This window comes from Centroberyx affinis, unplaced genomic scaffold (assembly GCF_046629955.1).
Source record: "Centroberyx affinis isolate AG114_WGS23_722 - 3 ecotype Tasmania unplaced genomic scaffold, CSIRO-AGI_Caff_v1 ptg001543l_1, whole genome shotgun sequence".
Classification (NCBI taxonomy): Eukaryota; Metazoa; Chordata; class Actinopteri; order Beryciformes; family Berycidae; genus Centroberyx; species Centroberyx affinis.
In genome coordinates this window covers 149,896-166,854 of record NW_027279999.1, presented here as the reverse complement: position 1 = coordinate 166,854, position 16,959 = coordinate 149,896, and the positions used below count along the sequence as shown (strand labels likewise).

The 16,959-nt window shown below is 44.5% G+C and overlaps 1 protein-coding gene across 1 annotated transcript in view; it reads left to right on the top strand.

The window, feature by feature from the left end:
• The window catches only part of apc (APC regulator of WNT signaling pathway), a 34,261-nt gene extending 17,512 nt beyond the window's left edge, over nucleotides 1–16,749 (top strand). Inside the window, 7 exon segments of the mRNA XM_071527518.1 lie at nucleotides 3,486–3,581; nucleotides 4,978–5,117; nucleotides 5,656–5,733; nucleotides 6,004–6,120; nucleotides 6,541–6,755; nucleotides 8,511–12,041; nucleotides 12,081–16,749. Of these exon segments, the coding sequence (XP_071383619.1) occupies nucleotides 3,486–3,581; nucleotides 4,978–5,117; nucleotides 5,656–5,733; nucleotides 6,004–6,120; nucleotides 6,541–6,755; nucleotides 8,511–12,041; nucleotides 12,081–14,295 (6,392 nt within the window). The 3' untranslated portion in view covers nucleotides 14,296–16,749.
• Nucleotides 16,750–16,959: the final 210 nt, after the last annotated feature.

The window sequence follows — 16,959 nt, the reverse complement described above, 5'->3', positions numbered from 1 at the left end:
AGAACAAGGAGGCCAGACAAGGAGCGCGAGTTGAATGCCCAGACCACGGGGTTCTTCTCGAAGGGCTCCTTTCCCCTGAGTGGTAATAAAATAAATAACACTAGCTTTGACCTTACGACTGAAACAACCAGCCCTGAATTTCCCATGCATATGGATACTACTTCTACTACTACTACTTCCTACTTCAAAAGCAGAAGGAGTGAGGTGCAATCTATTTACAGTGGATGGCCAGTGCCTGACCTGGATAGATCTGTTCTGTGAAACAGTTGTGGTCAGAGCTCTGGGTAAAGATCTACACACAACCAACCTAACCCTATAACCAAAAAATTACCAAAAATTACCAACAAATTACCAAAAACGACTGCCGACTAAACTGACTAAAAATTATAAAAACTTATTACAAAACAACAAACCATTTCCAAACAAAAAAATCACAATAATTAACCAAGAAATTACACAAATGTACCTAAAATTTACAAATACTGCCAGAAAATGAGCAAAAATTGTTTGTAAATACGCTAAAATAGAAAATGATGCCTGGAAAAACTAGAAAAAAAAAATGACCGAGGAGGAGAGATAAGGAGGGATGAAGGGAAAACGACAGGAAAAAAGAAAAACCAGCAACAGGCCCATTTTCAACAAATAACAAACAACAAATGAGCAAGAACGACAAAAAATTATTTAAAAAATGACCCAAAAAAATGGTCCACCTCTTCTGGGAGACATCCTGTAGTTGGCAGGAGAACAATGAAAGAGGAATGGACCAGGATCTCAATCCCAGTGAGTAAAAGACCAGAAGAAAAATGAGAAAAAAAAAGTTGAATATGACAAACGGTGACTAAAACTCTGGATTAAAAAATGTCTTTAAGTGGCAACAACAAAAGAAAAAGCTTACTGTGAGATGTCCCGGAGCTGGCAGGAGAACCTTACCTTGCGAGGCGAAGATGTTTCCTCTCTTCTCCTGACCGGCTTCGGCAAGAGTTTGTTTATACGGTTCATTGATCCGATTGGTTGAAGTTAGCCCGTGATAGACGGTGATAGACAGATGGTTCATCCAATCACCTGCCAAGTATTTTTTGAAAGTGCCTGCCCTTTTCCAAACAGTTTCCAAGGACGACTTCCCAGATGGTTCTGAGTAACAAACCATCTGGCAAGTCAGGTTAAGGAGGACCATGAGGAGTGAACCAGGACCACAACCCCAGTGACTGAACGACAAGAAAAAGCAAGAGAAAAATGCCCAGAAACAGGACAGAAATAAGCAAAAAAATGCCAGAAAACTGTTCAACAATGGCTGGCAAAAAAAGACTGATGAGAAGACAACCAGGAGGAGGAGGTAACACTAGAGTAGATGGATGAAGAGTGAAAAACGACAGGGAAATGGTCCAAAAATGACCAAATAACCACAACGGGAATAAAATCAACCCATAAATGAGTCCAAAATAGTAAAAAAAAAAACACAACAGGAAACACCAGAAAAATGAGAAAAAATAGGACTGCAAGCAGTCATGAATGGGGCGGGCTGGATGTAGTGTAAGAGGAAAAAGAAAGTTACAACAAAGAAAGCATGTTTACTCTGAAGCACCCAGGACTTGAACTCACAACCTTTGACACCGATGTCAAGCATGAACTTGCTATCTGAGATGTGGTTTGAAGTGAGGAGGCTTCACATTATTACTAAGGCAACCACCTGGGTGCATGATAAGATCCATCCATATAATAGCAGAATTCAAAGTGGTGTGAAAAATTTAATTTTAAAGATAAAATTTTGAGAATTTGTGTTTTCTATCTAGACAACATAGAGATGTCTGTAAATTATTTTTACAAAGATTGAATGCTCCATGAGTGAAAAACTGATGTTTAGAAATGCTCTATTTTCCAGTGACTGCAATAGCTTACATGACAGAATTCAAAGCACTGTCAAAACAATTTTTGAGATACAATTCTGAAATTGTACATACTTCATCTACCATGACTGCAGAATTTTGCAATTTATTTTCATGAACATTGGAGATTTATTTAGCAAGAATTTACAGCACTATTTACAGTAAAACATTTTGATGCTCTGTGGGCTCAATTTTTGATTTAAAAATCTGGGTCTGAAGATGCTGTGTAGCAAGTTGGTGTCGATTGAATGTAAAATGTGGGAGGAGGTTTAATTAGTTTTACAGTTTTTGAGAAAAACAGAGTGATGGATTTAATAATTTGCGCTAGGTTGAAGTTAATGAACGTTTCTTCTCACTTGGGTATACATTTTGGTGAAAGTTGCAAAGCCTTAACACGTACAGCTGTTTTTTTTTAATTAATTTGCAAAATTTGTAACTTTATACAGTTTTTATACTTTATACTGGCAGCAGAGCTGGCTGGCTCCTGATGACTAAGTCTAAAAGGAGGAGAGGAAGGAGCGAATACAGGGAAAAAAACATGAAGAAAAGGACCAAAAATACACAAAAATGGCAAAAAGACCCAACAAACATTACAAAAGGAGTGAAACAAAATACCTGAAATGGCAAAAAAAAGTCAAAAATATCCTTTAAAAATCATTGAAGAGCATAGAAAATATCAATCACCAGGAGCAGAACCCCAGTGAGTTAACGATGGAAAGATAGAGCGAAAATAATAGTCGGAAAAACTACAGAAATTGACAATAAAATTACTACAAAATGTCAAAAAATGTAAAAAAAAAAAATTGCTAGAACTAGCAATAAATTACAGAAAAGTGTCTGAAAGATGAGAATATACTGAAAAAAAATGAGAGAAGACTTAACCAGGAGAACTCCAGCGAGAAAAGGAGGGAGCGATAAAGAAAAGGAAATGGTCCAAAGATGCCAATAAACGCCAGAAAATGAGCAAAAACTTTTCAAAAACCTCCCAAAAACAAAGTCATTTACCCACATTATTCTGAATTTGTCCATGAATTTTTGCAAATGTGAAAAAGACTCATTCACCAAAAATGTGAATGTGAAAAAAAAAAAAATCACCAAAACAATTCCGAAAATGGCAAAGAAATTACCAAAAATGGCAAAAAAAAAATAAACTCCATAAAAATATTTAAAAATAATGAATTCTTAATTTATTTTTCTTATGAAAACAAAAATAATTAAAACATGGCCAAAAAAGATGAAAATTAGTAAAATTGTAAATGTGCTCAGTAGAGCACAGACCTCCACCATGTCTGACAACTCTGCAAGGAAGTTATGCACCTTTTGTTCATATGTCACACCCACCACTGATTACCTTTTCATGCCGATTGGCCAAAAGGGGACCAATCGGCAAGAAATAGATGCGGGTGAAAACATAACCTCATTGGCTGAGGTAATAAGCTAAAAAAAAATGACCAACAGAGCAAAAGTAACTTAACATTACTAAAAACAAAACCAAAATTAACCCTAAAATATTAGGAATTTTCTTAATATTTTTGATCGGCATATATTTGAATATTTTCAGTGAATTTTCTGCTTAAATTTTGTGTTATTTTTCCCCCTCAGTGCCGTCTCCGGTGGAGCATCAGATCTGTCCGGCCGTCTGCGTCCTGATGAAGCTTTCCTTTGACGAGGAGCATCGCCACGCCATGAACGAACTGGGTATGGCTTTATTATTAATATTATTTATTATCAATATTATCATTGTCTTTTTTAAATAAATTATAAGTGTGAAAAAAATTTGCTTGTTTTATCAGTGTATTCATGTTTTTTGTAGGTTTTAGGATTATTATAGTTGTAATATTTATTCTTCAGTCATTTTTATTATTTGCTACTTTTACTATTATCTTTTTTTGTAAATGTAGCACATTTTTAGAGTGAAAAGAATATTTTGCATTTATTTTGTGTAATTGTATTTTATTTTAGTTTTTGATCTATTAACAGATATAGATATACATTTAAGGACTGTTTCTTCCTTTCAAATTCTTCCTTTCAAAAATGTATATTAATGTTTTTGTTGTTAGTTTTTTCTCTTACCGCCTGTTTTTTCTGTTCCTGCTCTTACCACCTGGTTTGCCTGGTTTTATTGACTCCAATTATTCCCACTCAACTTGTTCCAAAAATTCATTTCAGTTCATGTATTTGATGTTCCTGACTCACTTCACCTCCTGTTTGTTTTTTCTACTTCCTGGTCTTACCGCCTGTTTATTTCTGTTCCTGGTCTTACCACCTGGTCTACTGACTGATTACAGCTTGACTTACTAGTTAGCTGTCTTTACTGACTGCTTTCCTGACTGATTTGACCACTTACTCCACTCAACATTCATTTTTTTTGTAGTTTTTCTGACTCATTTACTGCTTGTTTTTTCTCTTCCTGTTGGTTCTTACCAACTATTTTTTCTTGCCTGCCTATTAAAAGATATAAATATATAGATTTACTGACTGCTTTAACTGTTTATGCGAGTTCTTTCCCTCTTTTTTTATTTATTGTTTTTCTGGGTTTCCTACCCTGTTTTTTGTTCTTGTTGTGGGCTTACCGCCTGCTCCCCTCTCTTACTGCTTGGTTCACTGGTCTACCGACTGGTTTACTGACTGTTTTAACAACTGACAGTAAATTAATCCACTGTACTCAAGTCACAAATTATTTTCCTTTTTTTTTCTTTTTTTGTTTTTCTGACAAACCTCCTGTTTTCTTGTTTTTTTGTCTTACCGTCTTTTTTTTTTTGCTTCCTGTTCTTACCGCCTGGTCATGTTGGGTCTTTTTTATTTTTTTATTTATTTCTTGACTCTTTCACAACCATGTTTTTTTTTTTTGTTACTGGCCTTACCGTCTGGTTTACAGCATTAGCTACTAGTTTACCATCTTACTGACTGTTTTAGTGACTATTTATTCCACTTATTCTGAAATGAACCCAAATGAAAAACTTTGTTTAGATGTTATTGGTTTTTTTTTTACTCGTTTACTGCTATGTTGTCTTTTTCTACTGCCCTAGGCATCTGTTTGTTTGCTTCCTGCTCTTACCGCCTGTTTCTCCTCTCTTGCTGCCTGTTTCTCCAGGCGGTCTGCAGGCCATGGGCGAGCTGCTGCAGGTGGACTGCGAGGTGTTCGGCCTCAGCAGCGATCACTACAGCGTCACACTGCGGCGCTACGCCGGCATGGCGCTCACCAACCTCACCTTTGGAGACGTGGCCAATAAGGTGAGAGGGGGCAGAGTCAGTGGGAAGAGGGGGCGGGGCCAATAAAATGTGTTTTTGTAGGTTAGTGTGTATATATATATATATATATATATATATATATATATTTATTTATATAATTTTTTTATTTATTTTTTTATTTTTTATTTTAGTGGAAACTGGATAGTGGATTTTAAGAGAAATTTGTTTTTATTTTTTTTTATTTTTTTTTATTATTTTGCTTTTGATTTTGTATATTTACTAATCATTTAATTTATTTTTTTATCTTATTAGTTTGGATTATTTACCTGTTTTAATAATTTATTATTTTTTGTTTTAAGTTTTATTGGTTGTGTACTATTTGTATATATTGATTTATAATATATTGATATATAGTTTTAGGAGAAATGTCTATGCAAAACTCAAGAAAAAAAGGGGTAAACAAAATAGACTGGAAAAATGGTTAAAATTACAAATTCCACAAAAAACAAAATTCCAGGAAAAAATTAAACTTATGTATTTTCTCTTTTTATGCATCATTTTATTATTTTTTTCCCATCAGGCCACGCTGTGCTCCATGAAAGGCTGCATGCGAGCCATGGTGGCTCAGCTGAAGTCAGAAAGTGAAGATCTACAGCAGGTAAATAAGGGGGAGGGGGCGGGGCTTAAGTGAGGGTTTGCCATGGTGACAAAGCATATTGAGTTTATAAACATCTGGATTAGTGTTAAAATGTAAAATTGACTTGTATTTTGACTTTTGTATAAAAAAAAATTGATGTTGATTTTGCTTTTTTGTAAGTTTTGAAAAACCAGTGCAGGTAAATCTGAACTAGCGCTCAACTCATTAAGTTCTTAGAGAGATTTACATTAAAACAAATGTATATACATTTTTTTGGTAAATGTTCCGCAGGTGATCGCCAGCGTTTTGCGGAACCTGTCGTGGCGCGCCGACGTCAACAGCAAGAAAACACTGAGGGAGGTGGGCAGTGTGGGGGCGCTGATGGGCTGTGCTCTGGAGGTCCAGAAGGTACATTTTTATTATTTATAGTATAGTAATATATTTAGTATTTGTTATTGCGCTTTTATTTATTTTCATTTCAAACCCAATTTGTATTTTCCTGTTTAAGAAATTATTATTTTATGTTTTCAAACCCAATTTGTCTTTTTCTGTTAAGTTCATTTTTTTTTAAACGTAGGCCCTCAAAAATACTAAGTTTCTTCTTTCTTTAGTTTTTTTTTATTATTTTCTTTTCTTTTGTTTTCACAACTTTTCACCTTAATTTTCTTTGGTCTCCCATGGAAAATATATTAAAAAAATAATTCAGAAATATACAAAAAAAAATCAGGCTCTTTCTTCACACTTTTCACAACTTTGACCCTCGTTTAACACATCCTCCATCTTTTTCGCATTTTAAAATTTTTGTCTTTTCTTTTTCTCGGTCTCCAGGAATCCACGTTGAAGTCGGTGCTGAGCGCTCTGTGGAACCTGTCGGCTCACTGCACTGAGAACAAAGCAGATATCTGCGCTGTAGACGGAGCTCTGGCTTTCCTGGTGGGAACGCTGACGCACCGCAGCCACAGCAACACGCTCGCCATCATCGAGAGCGGAGGAGGGATTCTACGAAATGTGTCGAGTCTCATAGCCACCAACGAAGCACACAGGTAGAGACAAACAGAGAAAAACACAAACAGAAGAATGTGGGAAAATAAGCAGGAAAAAAATGGGGAGAAGGTGTGAAAAAAGGGAAAAAGGTGGGGAATAATAATAATTGATTACATTTATATAGCGCTTTTCTAGGTACTCAAAGCGCTTCACATATCGGGGGGGGGGGGGGGGGACTCAACTCATCCACCCCCGAGGTGGGTGATGCACGGCAGCCAGTTTGCAGCAGAACGCTCACCACACATCAGCTGTCTCAGTGGAGAGTAGAGGACTGAAAGAGCCAATTAGGTAACGAGGGATGATTAGGTGGCCATGATGGAAGGAAGGCCTGTTTGGGAATGTTGCCCCGGGGCTACACCCCTACTCTGAGATGAGTCTCTAAAACTCTCCATGTACAAAAACCTGACCTATAGAAAAGGTCACATATTTCTATCAATTACTATTCAGTAATCAATTACTACAGGCTACAGTAACAATAAAATGAGTATAATATTGCAATACAACCCGTAATTCAAAATTAAATTCTCAGTTAGTTTAGTTGTACCACAGTATATGAATCTCTACTCTCAATTTCAAGTATCAAAGAACTGTAATTACATTAATAACCTTTATAAAAACAAGATGTATACTATTGAAGGTGACCTTATATCATGAATTACTAATAGTAAAAGTAGCTTTATCATAAATAACCTTAATTGCATAAAGTGCAAGTAAACACTCATCAAATTATATTGAATCCCCTCAGAAGTTTAGCTCCAGTTCTGTAACTCAGAGGCATGAAGACATCACATGCTCACCTCCCTCTGCCCCTCTGCCCCTCTGCCCCTCTGCCCCTCAGGCCCACTGCCCCTCTGCCCCTCTGCCCCTCTGCCCCTCAGGCCCACTGCCCCTCTGCCCCTCAGCCCCTCTGCCCCTCTGCCCCTCTGCCCCTCTGCCCCTCTGCCCCTCAGGCCCACTGCCCCTCTGCCCCTCAGGCCCACTGCCCCTCTGCCCCTCTGCCCCTCTGCCCCTCAGCCCCTCAGCCCCTCAGGCCCACTGCCCCTCTGCCCCTCTGCCCCTCTGCCCCTCTGCCCCTCAGGCCCACTGCCCCTCTGCCCCTCAGGCCCTCTGCCCCTCTGCCCCTCTGCCCCTCTGCCCCTCTGCCCCTCAGGCCCACTGCCCCTCTGCCCCTCTGCCCCTCTGCCCCTCAGGCCCACTGCCCCTCTGCCCCTCTGCCCCTCAGGCCCACTGCCCCTCTGCCCCTCTGCCCCTCTGCCCCTCAGGCCCACTGCCCCTCTGCCCCTCTGCCCCTCTGCCCCTCTGCCCCTCAGGCCCACTGCCCCTCTGCCCCTCTGCCCCTCTGCCCCTCTGCCCCTCAGGCCCACTGCCCCTCTGCCCCTCTGCCCCTCTGCCCCTCAGGCCACTGGACACTGGAGGAAACGCTCCAAAAATGACCTTCAGTAATCACAATAAAAAACAGTTAGATCCAAAACTTCTGCTCACACCCGTCGGACAAAAAGTCGACAACATTCTCAAAAAGTTTTCCTTCCATAATCGAGCCGCTAAAATCATGTGTGTGTATGTATATAACCTACGTACAGTATATGTATTTAGGTGTTGTATATATATATATTTATATTCTTTATGTGTATCACTTACTGTATTATTTTGAATTCATTTTAGTTGTTTAGGTGTTGTTTTTGTTGAAAAATTGTTGAAATTTCAAAATAAAAGTCCTAACTGTTCTCTCCCTCTTCCCTCTCTTCTTCTCTTAGACAAATCCTGCGGGATCACGGCTGCCTCCCCACGCTGCTGCAGCACCTGAAGTCTCACAGTCTGACCATCGTGTCGAACGCCTGCGGAACGCTGTGGAACCTGTCGGCCCGGGACGCCCAGGACCAGGAGGCGTTATGGGAGCTGGGCGCCGTCGCCATGCTCCGCAACCTCATCCACTCCCGCCACAAGATGATCGCCATGGGCAGCGCGGCGGCGTTGCGCAACCTCATGGCGCGCCGGCCGGCTGGTTGCCATGGAAACGGAGGAACGGGAAGTGGAAATAACGGAGCGGGAAGCGGGAATTTAGCGTTACGTAAACAGAAAGCATTGATCGAAGAGCTGGACGCGCAGCAGCTATCGGAAACGTTCGATAATATCGACAATCTGAGTCCCGGGAAAAGGGGCGGGGCAGGAAACGGCGGGAAAACAACAGGAAGTGGCGGCAGAAATGGGGGGAAAACAGGAAATTTGCGCTCGCCGTTCACGAACACGCCGGTTTTGTCACGAAACGATGGCGAAGCGGCAAAGAGGAAGCAGCGGATTGCCGGAGGAGCGAGTGGAGGAGGGGGCGGGGCTGATGACATCATCTACGCCCGTGCTTTCCCGCCCAATTTTCCCGCCAAACTGGAGTACCGTGCCTCCAGCGACAGCCTGAACAGCGTCACCAGCGCCGACGGCTACGGCAAACGCGGCCAAACCAAGCCGTCTTCTTCGTTGGTGTCTTCCCCCGCCGCTCCAGATGAGCGCTACTATTCGTCAGATGAGCCGGACCCGTCTTCTTCTGCAGTTTCCACCAATAAATGCTGCGTCTATAGGAAGTACCCGGCGGATTTGGCGCACAAAATCCGAAGTGCCAATCACATGGACGATAACGATGATGCGGATTTGGACACGCCCATTAATTACAGTCTGAAATATTCAGACGAACAGCTGAATTCTGGGAGACAGAGTCCAAGTCGCGGCGGTGCAGAAGAAGAAGAAGAAGAAAAGCGGCGGTTTTACGGCGCAAAAGGTAGCGAACGGAAGAAACAAGTGCAGAGATTCGGCATCCAATCGGGTGCCGGCTTCCCCGATGACAAGCCGACCAATTACAGTGACCGCTACTCCGAGGGGGAGGGGCCTGACGATCAGCCAATCGACTACAGCCTGAAGTATGACGGCGTTTCTTCTTCTTCTGCGTCTTCCTCTTCGAAGAAATCTGTTTTCAAGCCTTCCGGCAAGGAAAACACCACTACTTCTTCTTCTACTTCCACTTCTGCATCCTCTGCGACCTCCGCAGCCAATAAGAGCGCTGCGGCCCGCCCTCAGCTCCGCCCGCCTTCTTCTTCTACTTCCAGAACAGCCGTAGCGACGCCGAAAATCAACCAGGAAACGCTGCAAACCTACTGTGTCGAAGACACTCCCATCTGCTTTTCGCGAGGCAGCTCGCTCTCCTCGCTGTCCTCTGAAGAAGAAGAAGATGACGAGGACGATGTCATCAGGAGGGGTACGGGCGCGGTCGGGGGCGATGGCTACCAACCTGCAGTCGCTAAGCAACCATCACCGCAAAAACGGCGGGAAAAGGAACCTTTGATTCCAGCGGCGATTCCTTCGCCGATTCCTTCGATTTTGCCTCCCAAATCGAAGCGAAATCACACACATCATCCCAAGGCATCCGATTACACGATGACATCATCATCAGGCGCCCGCACACCCAAGAGCCCTCCGGGGGACGAGCCGGCGCAGCAGGAGACGCCGCTGATGTTCAGCCGCTGCACGTCGCTCAGCTCGCTCGACAGCTTCGGCAGCCCGTCCTTCGCCAGCTCTGTTCCCAGCGAGCCTTGCAGCGGCGTGCCGAGCGGCGTGGTGAGCCCCAGCGACCTACCGGACAGCCCCGGTGCCACGGCCCCGCCCAGCCGCGCCAAGACTCCACCCCCCACGTCGGCGAGGTCATCGACGGCGAAGGAAACGAAGGAAACGAAAGGAGCCGCGAAGGATCGAAGAGCCGCGAAGGAGGAGGAGGAGCGGGAGATAGCGGAGGAGGAGGAAGTTGACGCGTTGCTGCATTTCGCGACTGAGAGCACGCCGCACGGGTTCTCCAGAGCGTCCAGTCTGAGCGCGCTCAGTGTGGACGAGCCGTTCATACCGAGGGAGGCGAAGGAAACGGATAAGGACTTGAAAAACGGGAGCGAAATCAGTGAAAATTTGGCAAAGAAAAAGGAAACAGATGGAAAAGATGAAGTCATGATGATGTCACAACCGCTGTCGTCCGATTCGCTGCCGCTGGACGAATCGGACGACGACATCTCGATCCTGGAGGCGTGCATCAACTCAGCGATGCCCAAGTCGTCACGGAAACCGAAACAAAAACAAACAGCAAATGCAAATGCTTCGACTTCGCAAGTTCCGACGCGAAAAGCAAGCCAACTTCCCGTCTACAAGCTCCTCCCCCCTCCGAGCCGTGGCCAATCGCAGCCCCCGCATCCCAAGAAGCCACAGCCACAGAGTTTACAGTCTCACGCCAACACCAATGAAGAAGTCCCACGCGTTTACTGCGTGGAAGGAACTCCACTCAACTTTTCCACCGCCACTTCGCTCAGCGACCTCACGATCGACTCGCCACCCAATGAGGCGCTCCTCCCGCTCTTAGCTCCGCCCCCTGCTCATGGCGAAGCACCTCCCCCGCCTCCAGCTCTAGCCCCGTCCCTTCCCTCGCAAAATCACCAGAAACGAAGACGGGATGGACTTCCGGAAGGTGAAAGTGCTGAAAAAACTGAAGATTCCTCGCTACTTCCTGTTTCAGCTGCAGAAGCCCCGCCCCTTCCTGTTTCTGTTCCACTTCTTGTCGACGAGGAAGGCGCCAACGAAGGCGATGACATCCTGGCCGAGTGCATCAGCGCCGCCATGCCGAAAAATCGCCCGCGCAAGCCGTTCCGGTCGCCGCGGGCAACTGCTCCAAATCTCGATCAATCGCAGCCAATTGCAGTCTCCCTGCAAGCCCCGCCCCTTCCTGCCCCCCCGCCCCAGCAGCGCCGCCTCCCGTCGCCTCTGGGATCGACACAACAGCAGAAGAAGAAACCGACATCGCCGGTGAAGCCGCAGCAGCGAATGGGAAGCGGCGTTGCTGCAGTGACATCGACGGCGACATCATCGGCCAGATTTGCGTTCGATTCGCCGCGCCACTACACGCCCATCGAGGGCACGCCCTGCTGCTTCTCACGCAACGATTCGCTGAGCTCCCTCGACTTCGACGAGGACGAGGATGATGTCATCGGTGAGAAGGCGGAGCTTCCGAAAAGTGAAAAGCGGCGCAAAATTCCGCCAAACGCCGCCATTTCCGCTCCAAATTCTGCCGTTTCTTCTCAGAATCCAGCTGTTTCCTCGACTGTTGCTGCTGCCGCCGTTTTCCCGCGCACAAAGGCGGAGCCTGTTGCCACGGCGACCGATGAGCACCGAAACTTCGCCGCCGTGGAAGACACACCTGTCTGCTTTTCACGAAACTCCTCCCTCTCTTCGTTGAGTGACATCGACCAGGAAAACAACAACAAGGAATTCCCACCAAAATCTCTGCCTCAACTTCCTGTTTCTACTCCTCCACTTCCTCCTCAGGAACCCGAATCTGCTAAGCCACGCCCCCCGGTTGCCACTGCAATGGGTTACGCCCCCAAAGCGTTCCACGTGGAAGATACACCCGTTTGCTTTTCGCGAAATTCTTCATTGAGTTCACTCAGCATCGATTCAGAAGACGATTTGCTGCAGGAGTGCATCAGTTCGGCGATGCCCAAGAAGAAGAAGCAGCACACCAAAGCCCCGCCCCCTTCTTCTGCTGCGACCTCACTTCCTGTCCTGCCTCCTTCGGCAGAAAGAGACGAAGAAAACGGCAAAAACGGACAGATTTTAGCGGAAAACGAAGCAGAAATTGACGAAAACGACGACGAAAACGGCGAAGGAAGCCGAAGCCCCGCCTCCCCAGATTCCGAGGCATTTGATTGGAAGGCCATCCAGGAAGGCGCCAACTCAGTCGTCAGCAGCCTCAACGCTATCGCCGCGGCAACCGGCACCTCCGAGGAAACCGGGCTCTCCCGCCGCGCCTCAGCTTCGTCCGACTCCGACTCGGTTCTGTCGCTAAAGTCGGAACTTTCCGCCTCGCCGTTCCATCTTTCTTCATCGTTGGTGTCAGCGAAAGATGGACAGGAAGTGGAAGTGGAGGAACAGGAAGTGGCGAAGACACGGCCGCGCATCCTCAAACCTGGTGAGCACAGCACTTTGGAGGCAAAGAAGAAGAAAGAAGAGGAGGAGGAAGAAGAGAAAGCAGTGAAAGGTGGAAAAAAGTCATACAGGAGTTTGATTAGCGGGAAAGCGAAGGGGGCGGAGCTTGCGGCAAGGGGGCGGGGCAAACCAGCAAGCCCGGCCCCCCGAAGTGGAAGTAGCAAAGCGTCATCGCGCGATTCGACACCGTCGCGAGAAAAAACGCCAACGAGTCTGATTGGACGAGGAGGAGGGGGAAAAATTTCCCAGCTGCCCCGGACGTCATCGCCTAGCAACAGTGGCGGAAATGGAGGGGGCGGAGCTTCCGCTTCTTCCTCTTCTAGGATTGGACGAAATTCGTCTACGATTTCGACAAAGCAGCAAATTCCACGCAGCAGCAGCGCGATTCCCAGGAGCGAATCAGCTTCAAGGAATCTGACAAAGAAGCAGGCCGATTCACCGGGAGCGATGACATCATCGAAGGGGAGCAAGGCCGAACCGGAGCGGCAGGTTTCAGGTTTGGTGCGGCAGTCGACGTTCATCAAAGAAACGCCGAGTCCGACGCTCAAACGTAAATTAGAAGAATCGGCGTCGTTTGATTCGCTGTCGCCACCGACATCATCAATGATGTCATCGCGGAGGAATGATGTCAGCGGACGCTCGCACTCTGAGAGCCCGTCGCGCCCGCAGGACGTGACATCATCGACGAGGTTTAACCGCACTGGAACATGGAAGCGGGAAAATCACACCACAGGAAGTGGAAGCGGTGGAACAGGAAGTAAGCACTCTTCTTCGTTGCCGCGCGTCGGAACGTGGAAGCGCGCCGGCAGCCAATCGTCCGTGCTTTCGGCTTCGTCTGAGTCGAGCGAAAAGGGGCGGAGCGAGGAAGAGGCGGACAGGAAGTCGTCATCAGCAGGAACAGGAAAAGGGACGTGGCGAAAAGCAAAGGATGATGGGAAAGCAAAGAAATCGATAGGAAAATCGGACGACATCTGGGTGCGGATCGAAGACTGTCCCGTCAATAATCCGCGCACTTCCTGTTCAGCGAGTTGCTCCTCTCTGATTCGCTCACCGACGGGAAACGCCCCGCCCGTTATCGACGCGATCCCGCCAAAATTACCCCCCCCCCTTTCTTCGTCTACTTCTTCTGCAAATTCCTCTGAAAAAAGCCGCAACTTGAATTTACGAAAAAGCTGTGAAAGCCTGGAGGAGAAATCGGAAAAATCAGAGAATTTGAGGCGGAGCTTTGAAAGTCTTGAGGACCAATCGGAAGCGGTGGAAGCGGCGGTGACATCATCGGCATCGACGCCGTCCTCGAGGCAACAACGTCAACAACGCAGCGGAGCGTTAGCGGCGAGAGTGAGTCCGTTTAATTACACACCCAGTCCGAGGAAGAGCGGCGAAGTTGTGACATCGATGGCGCCGATGACATCGACGACGCGGCCATCTTTAATTCCGACACCGGTAAACGCAAAAAAACGTGAACCGAAAGGCAGCGATGGAGGCAACAGCGGAGGAGGAGGAGGGAACGGCTCGTACATCGTCACGTCGGTGTGAAAGCAAAACAGATCCGACACTTTCCACAAATGAGCAAAATTGTTTCGAAGAGGAAATTGGGAGGAAAAATGGAAAAAATTGGAAATTATGTCACTGGAGTTACTTTCCTGCCAAAATCGCAGCCACACAGGAAGTGGAAAAGTTCTAAAAATGACTCAAGCTCCGCCTCTTTTTTCCAAAAAGACAAAACTCAAGCTGAAGCTTTGCCCCCTTTTCCAAAAACAAAAGAATGCTTTTCCCAAACACAAAAAACGTTTTCAAAACAAAAAGAGGAAATTTGCATCGGAAACAAAAGGCTCAAGCTCCGCCCCCTCTACGCTATATGGCAAAAAGTCTCGCTGAAGCTCCTCCCCCTTTTCCAAAACAAACAAATGTCCAACGAACTTTTCAAGAGGAAATTAGCATTGGGAAAATGGAAATAAAGTCGGAAATGAACAGCTCATGTTCCGTCCCCTTTTATGTAAAATGAAAACAAATCAAGGTGAAGCTCCGCCCCCTCTTCGAAAACACAAAAAACCTCCAGCTGAACTATGAGAAATCATTTCGGAGAGGAAATTTGCATGGGAAAATGAACAAAAAGTCGGGAATGAACAGTTAAAGCTCCGCCCCCTTTTCGCAAACAACGAAAAAAGTTGAGCTTTTCCCAAACACAAAACTCGTTCAAAACGAAAAAAGAAAAATAATTTTCAAGAGGAAAATAGACAAATTGTCTTTCACAAAAGGCTCAGGCTCCACCCCCTTTAACGTGAAATGGAAAGCTGAAGCTCTGCCTCTTTTCCAAAAACAAGATAAACCATTTCGGAGAGGAAATTAGCATTAGGAAATGGGGGAAAAAACATCAGACACATTGGAAAGAAGGCGGAAACGATGATGTCACTGTACTGTTGAAAACAAAACTACTCAAGCTCCGCCCCTTTTCCTGAAACACACTTTTCCAAAAACGAAAAGAAAAAATCACAGCACTACGAGGAAAACGGTTCGGAGAGGAAATGCGCAAACATTATGTAAACGATGTCACCAGACTTGTTTTCCCGCCAAAATGGCACAGGAAGTGGAAGAAGTTGTAAATAGTACGGATTTGGCAGGAACAGCATCAGAAAGCAATGAAGAAAAATTGCAAGGGAGGAAAACTGAAATGGACTAAAAAAACTGTACAGCAACTTTATGTATTTAAAAATGCAAGCCCCGAACCCCGCCCCCTTTCTCTCCCCTTATTGGCCCCGTCTTCACCTGTCCGTCAGGCTTCCCAATTTCCTTTATTTGTTTTCTGACAAGAATACGTAAAAAAAAAAAAATCTGAAAACACATTTTTTTATACCTCTAAAGTAATGTATAACTGCTTAGCTCCACCCCCTACTTACCGTTTTCCTGCATGCCCCCCTCCTCTAACGATGAACGTTACCATGGTGATGATGATGATGATGCTAACGATGAAGATAACTATGTTTTTTGGTAGGTGTAGCGTCAATTCTTACACGCATTTTTCTTGTTTTTAACGGGAGTTTTGTTCCAAAAATAAACAACATTCACAACACATCACTTTATTGTAATAAAATCACAACTTTTTGATTTGGTTCAAAGACTTGTTCAAAACTATTCATGACTGTATCTTGGAGGATGAATATGAACAGGAATAATTCAAAAACTTCAAGTTATATTGAAATAAATGTTACTTGGTGGATAATATGTATGCCAAATTGAAGTGTAGATCCCACTGATTTGAAAAATGTCACAATTTGCATTTTCCGACATTTATACACTTGCTAATTAGCAATTAGCAAATGGTGCACAGCTTGCGAGACTTCTGTATGTTTTTTGCTCCATACAAAAAGATTTGGGGAGCTAGCATGAAAGCAAAATAATATTTCGTGTTTTTGTTGCAATTTACAATTCTGACACATATAACACACAATAACAAAAAATACATTATAGAAATACAAGACGGATGTGTATATATATTGTAATTTTCGAAACAAATCTCCTCACAGAATTTTTTCTTCTTTCCAGAATGGGAAATTTACCACCAACCCTGGTTAACGCCAAATTCTGGTTAAAAAAAACAAAAACGGTTGTGGGCTAGTAAAATAGTCAAAGCAGCTAGTAAACAGGGAAAATTCCTAAATTTCCCGATAAATTTTGGGCCTTTTTCCCAGCAAAAAACGGCCGGTGGTTGAAAACTTCCCATTCCTGCCTTGTTTTGTTTTGGAAAAAAAACACTGTAAAGCGTAAATTATTACTGTAAAACTTTAAAAACCTGTAACTTTGAAGCACATAATTTAAAAAAAACTAAGATTTTTGCCAAAAATTTACCACACTGTGTAAACGACATTTTATTAATTGCTGTAATGTTTTCTTTTCTTGTACTCTTTTATTTCTTATTCAAATGTTTTTTTTTTATGTTTATGCTGGAAGAAAATTATGAATTAAACTGGCAAATTTTGGCAAAATGTACAATGGGATAATAAACAATAAACGTTAACATTTTAGGTGCGAAACTGTTTTTGAGTGACTTTTTTCGGGGGGGGTTTCTTGAATGAGCGTAGTTCAGGATTGGTGTTTTCAAATCTGTCAAATTTTAGCTTTTTTATTTTACTGGTGTATTTATTACAAGTTTGAATTTTATAGGAACAGGAATTGCTTTTGCTAAGTTTGATTAACAGGCCT